Source organism: Anas acuta, chromosome W (assembly GCF_963932015.1).
Source record: "Anas acuta chromosome W, bAnaAcu1.1, whole genome shotgun sequence".
Classification (NCBI taxonomy): Eukaryota; Metazoa; Chordata; class Aves; order Anseriformes; family Anatidae; genus Anas; species Anas acuta.
Genome location: NC_089016.1, coordinates 10246968 through 10259341, shown reverse-complemented (window position 1 = coordinate 10259341; position 12374 = coordinate 10246968). Strand labels below are relative to the sequence as shown.

Below are 12374 nucleotides of genomic sequence, written 5' to 3'. Positions count from 1 at the left end.
GCAGCCCAGGAGGATGCCCCACAGACAGAGCTGGATATCTGAAGGCCTGTGTGTGCCAATATCCTAGCTGCACTCCTGCAGGGTCTTGTCCACCCCTGTCTAATCTGACATGGGGTAGCGAGGTTATGACACTCCAAGGGTGCTTATTAGCACCAGGACAATTGAGGAAGTCCAAAGGCCTTTCTGAAGGGTCACTGAGTGCCACCTGAGAGGCAGTGCTGGGCACTGGGGAGGGTCAGGTGAAAGACTTGTGAGAAGGCTGTGAGAAACAAGGAAATCCAGGTCTTTTGCAGATCCTTAAAGTCCTGCCTGACTCCCCAAATGGAAAGCAATCTATGTCTGTGGGTTGACGAGAAGGAAGTGGTGAGTCCCAGGTGGGGGGCAGGGCTGAAGGGCCCTGCATGAAGCTGGGCTGATGGAGAAGTGTCCACCTTGCATGTGTGCCTCAGCCTGGGAGCAGGGGCCTGCCCACAGTGCGGGATTGCTGGGCTGTGCTCAGCCATGCCCCAGGAGATGACCTTGCTCTCTTCCTCCCCACCACTCCCCACATGGGGCAGGCCCTCAGCAAACACCCCTGAGCCTGGAGATGCACCAACCTGCTGCGCTGAGGTGCCACTACTGCAGGGGAAGAAGGGAGGCTTGGAGGGGGGCCTGCGGGCAAGAGTGGTGTGGCCTGGGGAAGTGAGTGCCTGGGAAAAGTTACCCTGGAGCCATAGGAGCCATTCTGCAAAGAAAACTTGTAGGCAGGAACCACATTTTGTGGCACTGTAGAGCTGCTGGGCACATTGTGCAGGGTGCTCTGATGGACATTTGTGTCCTTTTCCATCGTGTATTAAGTGCTGATTTTCTCAGAAATTGAGTACCCAACAGAGGTGTGATGCATACTCTGAGATCATGAAAGCCATCAGAAAGCTGATCCCAGTGAGATGACTGATAAGGGGAGGTCAGGAGAAAGATGGACAGGAGAGATGTGAGATTTGGGGGAGGGAACAGGGGCTTTGCCAGCAGAAATTAAGGATTTTGTAGAGGTAAGAGGGTTCAGGTTCTGCTGATACTGCTGTAGCAGTGACTTGAAACAGTTATATGAGGCTATTCCCCGGCTTCAACCTGTAAACTTAATTCCTAAACCTAAATGCTACTCAACACCCTGACAGGAATCCACTACTCTAATGACTGACCTCAACATATCCCTAGAAGAAAAAACTCAGCCCATAGCCACTTCCCCTAGCTTTTACTCTCTTAATCACTCTGATTTCTGCTCTTAATACTAGAACTAAAATGGCCTACACTAGAAAACTGCTTAAGAGACTTAAACAAAACCCTTTCCCCAAGTGAATGTGAAGGGCCATGAATCTAATCAGCTTGTGGGCCACGAGGAGGAGATGGGTGGGAATGCTCTAAGGTGCTCAGCTCTGCCTCAAGATCTCTTGGCCCAGCAGGAGGAATGTGACTGTGGCAGTGACTGTGAGGTCACTTCTGTCTCTGCACTTGATAGGACAGCAGCAGGAATGTGTCACAGAAAGGGACTGTGAGGTCACTTGTGTCTGGAGGTGGCAGGTCACCTTTGACTTCTCCCTGGGATCTGTACTTTTGGGCTGACATCTGGCAGTGGCCCTGCCAGGCCATCAGAAGGCACCTGCTTGGCATGCTGACTGTGGCATCCCCTCTGCCTACACACCCGGGAGGACCCAGGCAGAAAGAAGGCCCCAACATGGGTTGTCCTGTCCCTTCTGCTTGAGTCCATGAGTGGGCAGCAGCAGGCACAAAGCTTGGCTGTGTCTAGCCAAGAAGCTGCAAGGCCAGCAGCAGGCCCCTGGCTTGGAAACTGCTGCTGAGGTGACTTGTGTCTGGTTGGCTGAGAGGCCACAAGGAGCCTGATGGGTTGGGATGCCTACTTCAGGAGGGGTTTCCACCACAAGGATGCCATATGAGCAGTGGTGCCTTCTCACAAGGAACCAGGCCAGCTTCCTACAGATTTGCCTTATGAGATATTTGAGTCTATGGCTATGGCTATTGTCTCTGCCACTAAAGCTTTTGAGGAGACAGCTAATCATTAAAGCACCAGAGCCTAACTGACTCCTCGTGGGCTCATCAACAAAGCCCCCAGAGGGGTGATTCCAGTTCCTTGGGCTGGGCTTGTGTTGCTGAGCTGGGCCGGTCTCATGGGACAGAGAAAACACATTTCAGAAAGTCCCATGAAGCAGAGAGACAGCTGTGCCCAGGATCAGCTCCTCTGCACAGTGCAGTAGGGCTGAGGGCTCTGACCGCAGCTGGCACGCAGAGAGGAGAGAAGGAGAGAGGGCTTGGAGGCACTTGGCAGTGGGAGGATGCTGAGAGCTGCCTGCAGGAGAAACCTGCACAGCCTTTGACAAGGTAAGGGTCTGGCTGCAGGGTCATGCAGCTGCAGGTCCTGGAAAGGTCTCCTGCTGGGTCTTGTTTCTGGGAGGGCAGTGGAGAATACAGTAGGCTTTGAGAGTCCTGCTGGGTTGCCTTGCGAGGGGAGGAAGTCTGGCAGAAGCCCCTTGGAGTGTCATAACCTCGCTACCCCATGTCAGATTAGACAGGGGTGGACAAGACCCTGCAGGAGTGCAGCTAGGATATTGGCACACACAGGCCTTCAGATATCCAGCTCTGTCTGTGGGGCATCCTCCTGGGCTGCAGGCTGCTCTCCAGCAGGATGCAGCTCTCTCGTGGCTTCCTTGTGTTATCCAGGTGCCCCAAGGAGAAGACACCTCCTTGCTAAGGCCATGTCCGTGCTTCTGGATGGCTGTCTGTGGGCAGCTGGTTTGAGGCTTCTGCACTCCTATCTAGGAGGCAAGAGCTGAGATCCTGCTCATGCACCTGGAGATAAGGTGAGGATTCTGTCCATCTGCATTTTGAGTTGGGCTTCTCTGCTCTCAGATGTCTCCAGTTTCTTCTCATACCCAAGCTCACTGCTGGGCAGATCTGCTCCACTCAGTCTTCACCAAGGGACAGTCCTTTTGCCTCCTGGCTTCCGCAGGATTTCACCAGGAGCACACATGAAAAGTCACAGAGTTCAACCATCCAATAATTCACCTAAGCGTTACAGGGGCAAGCGAATAACATTAAAGCAAGTAAAACACTGCAGCTCTGCTCTGCATTCAGATGAGTTGTTTGCAAGAAAATTCTGCAAACTCATTGACTTGACAAGTGGACTGAACTTGAGTTTCCCCTATATTCCTGATTCCCTCCTGCTGCAGGTAGGACTCCTCTGCAGCCCAAAGCAGCCCCTGCACCCATTGCCACTCTCAGCCAGCACCAGCCACAACTCAAGCAGGAGAGCTGCAGAAAGGTTCTGCTGCAAAGAGAGAGGCTCTGTTTGGGGGTTCTCTAAGACTTGTAATAGGTTTTCCTCATCCTAATCAGTTCTAACTTTGCTCTCACTTTTGCTCTCCAACAGAGAATGTCAGAAAATGCCCAACATCAGCTCTGTGAGCGAGTTCCTCCTGCTGGCATTCACAGACACGCGCGAGCTGCAGCTCCTGCACTTCGCGCTCTTCCTGGGCATCTACCTGGCTGCCCTCCTGGGCAACGGCCTCATCCTCACAGCCATAGCCTGCGACCACCGCCTCCACACCCCCATGTACTTCTTCCTGCTCAACCTCGCCCTCCTCGACCTGGGCTGCATCTCCACCACTCTGCCCAAAGCCATGGCCAATGCCCTCTGGGACACCAGGGCCATCTCCTATCAAGGATGTGTTGCTCAGGTCTGTCTCTTTGTATTTTTGATGTCAGCAGAGTATTCCCTTCTCACTGTCATGGCCTATGACCGCTACGTTGCCATCTGCAAGCCCCTGCACTACGGGAGCCTCCTGGGCAGCAGAGCTTGTGCCCAGATGGCAGCAGCTGCCTGGGGCAGTGGCTTTCTCAATGCTGTCCTGCACACGGCCAACACATTTTCCCTGCCCCTCTGCCAAGGCAATGCTGTGGACCAGTTCTTCTGTGAAATCCCCCACATCCTCAAGCTCTCCTGCTCAGATGCCTACCTCAGGGAAGTTGGGGCACTTATCTTTACCGTTTTTTTAGTCCTTGGTTGTTTTGTTTTCATTGTGTTGTCCTATGTACTGATCTTCAGGGCAGTGCTGAGGATGCCCTCCTCTCAGGGCCGGCACAAAGCCTTTTCCACGTGCCTCCCTCACCTGGCTCTTGTCTCCCTGTTTCTCAGCACCATCATTTTTGCCTGCTTTAAACCTCCCTCCCTCTCCTCCCCAGCTCTAAATCTGGTGGTGTCATTTTTGTACTCAGTGTTGCCTCCAGCAGTGAACCCTGTCCTCTACAGCATGAGGAACAAGGCACTTAAGAATGCAGTACGGAATTTTTTTGAATATATGCTTCTTCAGAATCAATAATGTGCCTTTAAATTTCAAATTTATTTTGGAAACTCTTAGGAAAATCTTATGTTTTATCTTATGCCTACTTTGATTTCTCTTATTTTCTGTAGTCTAACTCTTTTTTTTTTTTCTTTGACCATCTTTCTCTTAACATCCAACGTGTTAATTTTATTTTCTTTGACCAATAGTCTCACAAACTTATATTAGCAGGCTTCTTGTATACATATAAATGATAAATATGCCATGAGAAAATAATTTGTCTCAGCTGCTGTCTCTTTGCATGTGCTCTGGAGCTGGGGGAGCAGCCCCAGCATGCAGGAGGGGCTCAGGACCAAGAGCCCAGCTGCCACATGCAGGAGCAGCCCCAGTGGTCCTCGGGACTGCCCCTCCCTGCCCGCTGGGCTCTGCCTCTCTGCTGCCTTCGGGTCGGGGCTGCTGCTTCCCTGGAGCCATGGCCATGGCCAGCAGCAGGACGTGGCCTTTTCACTGCTGTTTTCTTTTTGGTTCCTCATTGCTTTCTTGTGCTCTTGTATCTGTCTTAGTCTCGAGGTCTCATATGCATTGGTGACAGTCCTGTTGTCTCTGCAGTGGCATCCCTGTCCCTGCAGGCAGCAGCAGGCACTGTGCAGCCCTGGGTCACAGCTGCCTCCCTGCTAGTACCACAGTAACAAAAGGGTCTTTCTCAGGGCTAACCCAGGACCCTGGACACCTCTTCCAAATGTGCTATCAGAAATAGAGCCAAGAGGTTGCTCTCTGCTCTTCTGTTTTCTGTTTTTTTTTTTTTTTTTTTCATGTAGTGAGAGACAGAAGCTGAAAGTCCCAGAGTGGTCCCTGAGGAACCAAGGGCTAGGCCAAGAACTCCCTTTGTGGCAGCACATGCCCAAATAGACAACACTGCCCACTGCAGTGGGGCAGATGGCCAATGCCAGCTTGGAGAGGAATCTGGAGCTGCCAGGAGATGTCAGGAGATCTGCAGGGACATGGTTCTCAGTGGGTATGTTGGATCTGTCTGAGCTGGAGTCACTTTTCCCTGCAGCAGCCCGCACAGTGCTGTGCTCTGCACTCGTAGCTGGAACAGCACTGGTATCACTCCAGTGTTGTGTCTATTGCTGCATAGCACTGGCACAGCATCACGACTCCTTCCAAGCCCCCAAGAGCCAGCAGGCTGGGGGTGGGCAAGTGATGGGGAGGGGACATTGCCGGGGCAGCTGACCTAAACCAACCAAAGGGATATTCCGTAACACCTGATATCACACTCAGCAATTAAAGGGGGGACTCTCGTGGGGGAGGGGGGCTGTTCCTCCTGAACAACCACTACGCGTTTTGAGGCCCTGCTTCCCAGGACGTGGCCGAACGTCGCTCATTGATGGGAAGTAGAGAATATTTTTTTCCCTCTCTCTGTGCTTCCTCACAGACTTTTTGTTTCTTTTGTTTCTTTTTTTTCCCTCCCCATTCCCTTTCCCTTTAATTAAACCTTTCTCATCTCAGACCTCGCGTTCTCTGTGTTGTATTTTCTCCCCCTTCCTCTTTGAGGAGAGGGGGAGTGAGAGAGCGGTTGTGGTGGAGCTCAGCTGCCCACCTGAGTAAAATCACCACAACCCTAATGCCATCAAGCTGGAAAGAGGCAGAACCCATCTGTATTTCTGGAGTGACAGGGGCAGCCCAAGACATAATTGTGCTGGAGTCTGAAGCGAGTCTAACTGGGAAGGAATGGCAAAAGTACCTGTTATAAATGAAGTCTCAACTCAATCTGAATTCATTAATATTTATAAAAGGCAAATAAACAGTGCTGGGTGTGGGGAGTTTATGCTCTACCAACATGCACACACAAACATCGAACTTTCTAAACCCACAGAACATTGCTTTTACAGATGCCTATATATATGTACAATCAGAAAAGGTAACAAACAAACCTTTAAGTCTATTACTATTAATAGGTTATTAATATAAATAATAAAACCTTCTCTAAACCTCCTTACCTTCTTTCTGCTGTTTAACCTTCTTTGACCTTCTTTCACCTTATCTGACCTTCTTTACCTTCTTTACGCCTTCTGACCTCCTTTGACCCTCTTTCTGCCTTTTCACCTTCTCTGACCCTCATTACCTTTTTTTCGCCTTTTGACCTTCTTTGACCTTCTTTCCACCTTTAGACCTTCTTTTCCTTTCTTACTGTCTTCTCTGTCCCTCTTTAACCTCCTTTCATGTTTTTACCTCCTCTTACCTTTCTGCCTTTTGTCTTTCTTTAACCTTGTTCTTTAACCTTGTTGCTGGGCAAAGTTGTTTGACCAATGAAAAGTTGTTTTTGAAAGGGACTGCTGTGGGGTGAACAGTATAAGAGAGGAGCCTGTCCTCAAGATGAAAAAAGACATCCCGATGTCTTTTTTGGCATCACAATGCCAAAACAACTTTGCCCAGCAACAGCAAACACCCAGCAATTTCCATACCTTAATGGCTGGAGAACAAGCAACCCAAAGACTGCATGGTGTCTCCTGAATCACCCTTCTGTTATAAATGGCTCAGTCTTCTAAATAAGACTATAATCAAAGTTTACAATTTATTAAAGGAATAGAGGTAAGCAAACAGTGCTGGGTGCGCCGGGAGTTTCTGCTCCACCAAGACGCACACCAGTTACATCTAGCTGTTGATTTTTATGCTCCTAGGCTAATACATATTTATTACTACTTCTAGAAAAAAACACGGTATTTTAATTAGTTTCCAGAATCCAAACCCTCCTACTGGAGCATGCATATCAGTCTCTGGGCGTCCCTTTTGGGAGTCTCTCATGCTGAAGGCTCATAGTCTTCCTCCCTCTTGCCTTTCTCCTTTGTCCGACTTGGCTGTAAGTCAGAGACTTGTGCAGCATCCCCTGCAAGCTTTGTCTTTTAGTTGTTCTTCAGCTTTCCCCTTCTTCTTAATCTCCTGGCCAGATATCAGAGACTTGCTGAGTGTCCCATGCAATAGTCATAATAGTTAGCTGTTGTTCTGAAACCCCCCAGATATCAGAGACTTCAAGGAAAAGCCTACAAATACATTTCCCTTCAAGATCTCTACTGACACGAATTGCTAAAACATTTCTTTGCAAGATACAAGAACTATATGCATTAACCACTCTGTTTTTCTTAGTCTTGTGGTTATACAAGGGTATATAAGACAGAAGGTCACATTCATCATACCATGCGGCCCTAGCATTGTTCCATACTGACATGAATCAGATGAACATATCTCACAAGTAGAGAAGTTTTTCCTAATAGCCAACCTAAACCTCCCATTGCAAAACTTCAGCCCATTCCCTCTAGTCTGGTCACTGGGCATGTTGGAGAACAGACCAACCCCCACCTCTCTACAGCCTCCTTTGAGGTAGCTATAGAGAGCTAAAAGGTCACCCCTGAGCCTCCACTTCTCCAGGCCGAACAATCCCAGCTCCCTTAGCTGCTCCTTGTAAGACTTGTTCTGGGTTACACGTCCCAGAGTAGTGTAAGGAACAATGCAATTCTTTTTGCCTTCTGCATCTACAGCAGAGGAAGTAGGATTTTGAAAAAAGTAGGATTTTTGAAAAAAGAGTAGAGTAAAGAGTAGAGTAAAAAAAAAAAAAAGTAAATGTCTTTACTTTTCATCCTGAGTTTTCTACAGAAGATGCAAGAGAGACCATGGATGACCAGGTACCTACTCATATTACAACTGAATTTCACCTACTAATATTTAAGCTGAATTTCTCTGATTCCAATGGTCATTTCAATTTTATTTTATTTTATTTTATTTTATTTTATTTTATTTTATTTTATTTTATTTTATTTTATTTTATTTTATTTTATTTTATTTTATTTTATTTTATTTTATTTTATTTTATTTTATTTTATTTATCTAAAGAAAAAAACACCTGACTTGTCTTAGAAAGGGTTTAATGTGCTGGGCTGGGCTTCAGTTACAAGGATAAAGACCACTGCTGGCAGTGGAAGTGTCAGCCTTCTAGACTCTGCTATTCCTCCCTGTGGAGGTCTCCAAATAAGTCACCTTGGATCAATAGCAAGAGGAGAATGATGCTCAAAACTGAAATGCAGCAAAAATCAGCCTTTAAAACTAGATTTTTTTTTATTAGCTGCTTTTTGAAATCTTCTTTGACTATATCATGCAAGCTCTGCAATTAGCTACACAAGGCATGAAGGCTTGAAGAATACTATGGAAGAGATATTAGGAGTTTCTGCATTTTAATGAGTTCCATGGTGTATTGTGGTGCTGAGTCTATGAAGCTCAGGTACTGAGAGGAGAATAATGCAACTGCTAGAGAAAGTAAAGTCAGGAGGAAAAGCTGGTGTGACTTGGAATATTAATGGGCCCCATTGAGGGCTGTTAAAAACTAAGCCTCCCCAAAATCTTGTTTGTGCAGATACATGGAGGCCATGGTTACAGACAGGCAAAGCACTGTGCTGAGGAAAGTCTTGGTTGGTTTTGGTGATGCAGAAGAACCAAGACCTGACCCCAGCCACGGGACAGGGAGATCCTGCACCCCCACGTCTAGCTCAAGGTTCTTCTTGGGTCTGTGGAATGTGGTGGGCAGTGGGATGTCGTGAGAAGAACTGTGGTATGAAACCTCCAAGCAGCTACACAGGGTTGAAAGGAATCCGTGAGTCCCCATCACAATGAATATAACATAACTCCTCCTAAGCTCTAGCCGAAGGGACAAAAAATTCAGGGCAGTTAGGGCCTACTCTTTTTACCAGCACCCTCTGCCTTCTCCTGTGCAGGCTTTCCTATGCTGTCCCACACATTGCCCTATTTCCTTGAAGTCTGGAGACACCCATCTCTGTTCACCATCTTGCTCTCATCCCTTGCTTTCACTGATGTCTTGTCAGCCCTCATCAGCTGTTTCTTGAAACACGAAGCAAGGGTCTGATCAGAGGGTGATCTCTGGCACCAAAGCATGACCCTTTGAGGGACATTTCTTCCTCCTTGTATTGAGTACCAGCCTTCCCTAGAACACTATGTGGCAGTTTTTTCTTTCCTGCTGTTTCCTACTACCAAAGAAAGCTCCCTCAGAGTGGAAACCCCTCCTGAAGTAGGCATCCCAACCCAGCAGGCTCCTTGCAGCCTCTCAGCCATGCAGACACAAGTCACCTCAGCAGCAGCTTCCAAGCCAGGGGCCTGCTGCTGGCCTTGCAGCTTCTTGGCTACACACAGCCAAGCCTTGTGCCTGCTGCTGCTGTGCAGTCATGGACTCAAGCAGAAGGGACAGGACAACCCATCTGGGGGCCTTCTTTCTGCCTGGGTCCTCCTGGCTCTGGAGGCAGAGGGGATCCCCCAGTCAGCATGCCAAGCAGGTGTCTTCTGCTGGCCTAGCAGGGCCACTGCCAGATGTCAGTCCAAAACTGCAGCTCCCAGGGAGAAGTCAAGGGTGATCTGCCACCTCCAGACACAAGTGACCCCACAGTCCCTTTCCGTGACACATTCCTGCTGCTGCCCTATCAATTGCAGAGACATAAGTCACCCCGTAGGATGCTCCAGTGGAGACGGAAAGAGAAGGATACTGAGAGAAATGAATTTCCAATAATATCTTTATTGTCTTTAACAACAAAGGAAACATGATCTCTGTGTACATTAAATGATATGGTAAAAACTAAGACAAAATGTAACATTCAAAATGCTGAGAACTATACTACTAAAAACAAAATAAAATATTGTTGAAATATTAACAGAGAAAAAGAATTTTAAAAATGTTTTGTCATTTTCCCAAATACCCTTTTATTTCTGTTAGGATTATTACTAATGACAATGTTATGATAACACTAATAATGATAAAAATGATATGATATAGTATGAATCAAAATATTTGCATATTATTAAGAATACGTCCTCTGAATACATCACAGATGCTAAAGAAGCATGTATGGAAACAATTTCCTCACTACATTCTTGAGCTCCTGGTTCCTCATGCTGTAGATGAGGGGGTTCACTACTGGAGGCACCACCGAGTACAGAAATGACACCACCAGGTCCAGGGACAGTGAGGAAACGGAGGGAGGCTTGAGGTAGGCAAATATGGCAGTGCTGACAAACAGAGATACCACAGCCAGGTGAGGGAGGCACGTGGAAAAGGCTTTGTGCTGGCCCTGAGAGGAGGGCATCCTCAGCACTGCCCTGAAAATCTGCACGTAGGACAGCACAATGAAAACAAAACAACCAAAGGCCAAAAAACCACTAAAAACAAGTGCCCCAACTTCCCTGAAGTAGGTATTTGAGCAGGACAGCTTGAGGATTTGGGGGATTTCACAGAAGAACTGGTCCACAGCATTGCCTTGGCAGAGGGGCAGGGAAAATGTGTTGGCCGTGTGCAGAACAGCATCAAGAAAGCCACTGCCCCAGGCAGCTGCTGCCATCTGGGCACAAGCTCTGCTGCCCACGAGGCTCCCGTAGTGCAGGGGCTTGCAGATGGCAACATAGCGATCATAGGCCATGACGGTGAGAAGGGAATATCCTGCTACAACCAAGAAGACAAAAAAGAAGACCTGAGCTACACAGCCTTGATAGGAGATGGCCCTAGTGTCCCAGAGGGCATTGGCCATGGCTTTGGGCAGAGTGGTGGAGATGCAGCCCAGGTCGAGGAGGGCGAGGTTGAGGAGGAAGAAGTACATGGGGGTGTGGAGGCGGTGGTGGCAGGCTACGGCGCTGAGGATGAGGCCGTTGCCCAGGAGGGCAGCCAGGTAGATGCCCAGGAAGAGCGCGAAGTGCAGGAGCTGCAGCTCGCGCGTGTCTGCGAATGCCAGCAGGAGGAACTCACTGACTGAACTGCTGTTGGGCATTTTGCTGACATTAAGCACAGCCTCCTGTCGAAGATGACAATGCAGATCAAAGTTAGAACAGACTTAAATGAGGAAAACCTATTCCCTGTCTTAGCACACCCCCCAGGAGATCTTCTCTCTTTACAGGAGAACCTGCCAGAATCTCATTGTTTCCAACCAATGAACCGCAACACAGAGTCACAGAAAAACAGTGGGTGGAAGGCTGCCAGATTCCACTTTTTCTGTTCTTCATTCTCATGCATGCTGTCGGTTTTTCTGGACCTGTGTCCTGAATGTTATGGGGCTGTGCAGGTCAAAGTTAGAAGGGCCACAACCCAGCTGGAGCTCAATCTGGCTATGACTGTCAAAGACAATAAACCCTGCTTATAGAAATACTTTAAATAAAGGAGAATTAAGGAGAATCATCATCCTTCATTGGACATGGGAGAAATCTGGTAATGATCTAGAGATAAGGTAAAGGCTGAGGTACTTAATGCCTTCTTTGCCTCAGACTCCAGCAGCAAGACCAGTTGTTCCCTTGGATATTTCTTCTTCCTTGTAGCCAGTGCCAACCATCCATGGTGCACTTTGTGGCAGTTTTTTCTCTCCTGCTCTTTCCTACTACCAAAGTAAACTCCATCAGGGAGGAAACCACTCCTGAAGTAGGCATCCCAACCCAGCAGGCTCCTTGCAGCCTCTCAGCCAAGCAGACACAAGTCACCTCAACAGCAGCTTCTAAGCCAGGGGCCTGCTGCTGGCCTTGCAGCTTCTTGGCTAGACACAGCCAAGCCTTGTGCCTCCTGCTGCCCACTCATGGACTCAAGCAGAAGGGACAGGACAACCCATCTGGGGGCCTTCTTTCTGCCTGGGTCCTCCTGGGTCTGGAGGTAGAGGGGATCCCCCAGTCAGCATGCCAAGCAGGTGCCTTCTGCTGGCCTAGCAGGGCCACTGCCACATGTCAGCCCAAAAGTCCACATCCCAGGTCTATGTCAAGGGTGACCTGCCACCTCCAGACAGAAGTGACCTCCCAGTCCCTTTCTGTGACACATTCCTGCTGCTGCCCTATGAAGTGCAGAGACAGAAGTGACCTCACAGTCCCTGCCACAGTCACATTCCTCCTGCTGGGGCAGGAGATTCTGAGGCAGAGCAGAGCTCATCAGAGCATTCCCACCCTTCTCCTCCTTGTGGCCCACAAGCTTATCAGATCCATGGCCCCTCACATTCATTTGGAGTTAGGGTTTTGTTTAGG

The 12374-nt window shown here is 48.6% G+C and overlaps 1 protein-coding gene across 1 annotated transcript; it reads right to left on the bottom strand.

The window, feature by feature from the left end:
* Positions 1-10219: 10219 nt before the first annotated feature.
* On the bottom strand, positions 10220-11146 carry LOC137846888 (olfactory receptor 14C36-like). Its single transcript, XM_068664995.1, has one exon. It carries the CDS (start codon positions 11144-11146, stop codon positions 10220-10222), a length of 927 nt encoding a protein of 308 aa, XP_068521096.1.
* Positions 11147-12374: the final 1228 nt, after the last annotated feature.

Coding starts and splice junctions, on each gene's coding strand:
- LOC137846888 (XM_068664995.1), bottom strand. CDS start 11,146: ATGCCCAACAGCAGTTCAGTCAGTGAGTTCCTCCTGCTGGCATTCGCA.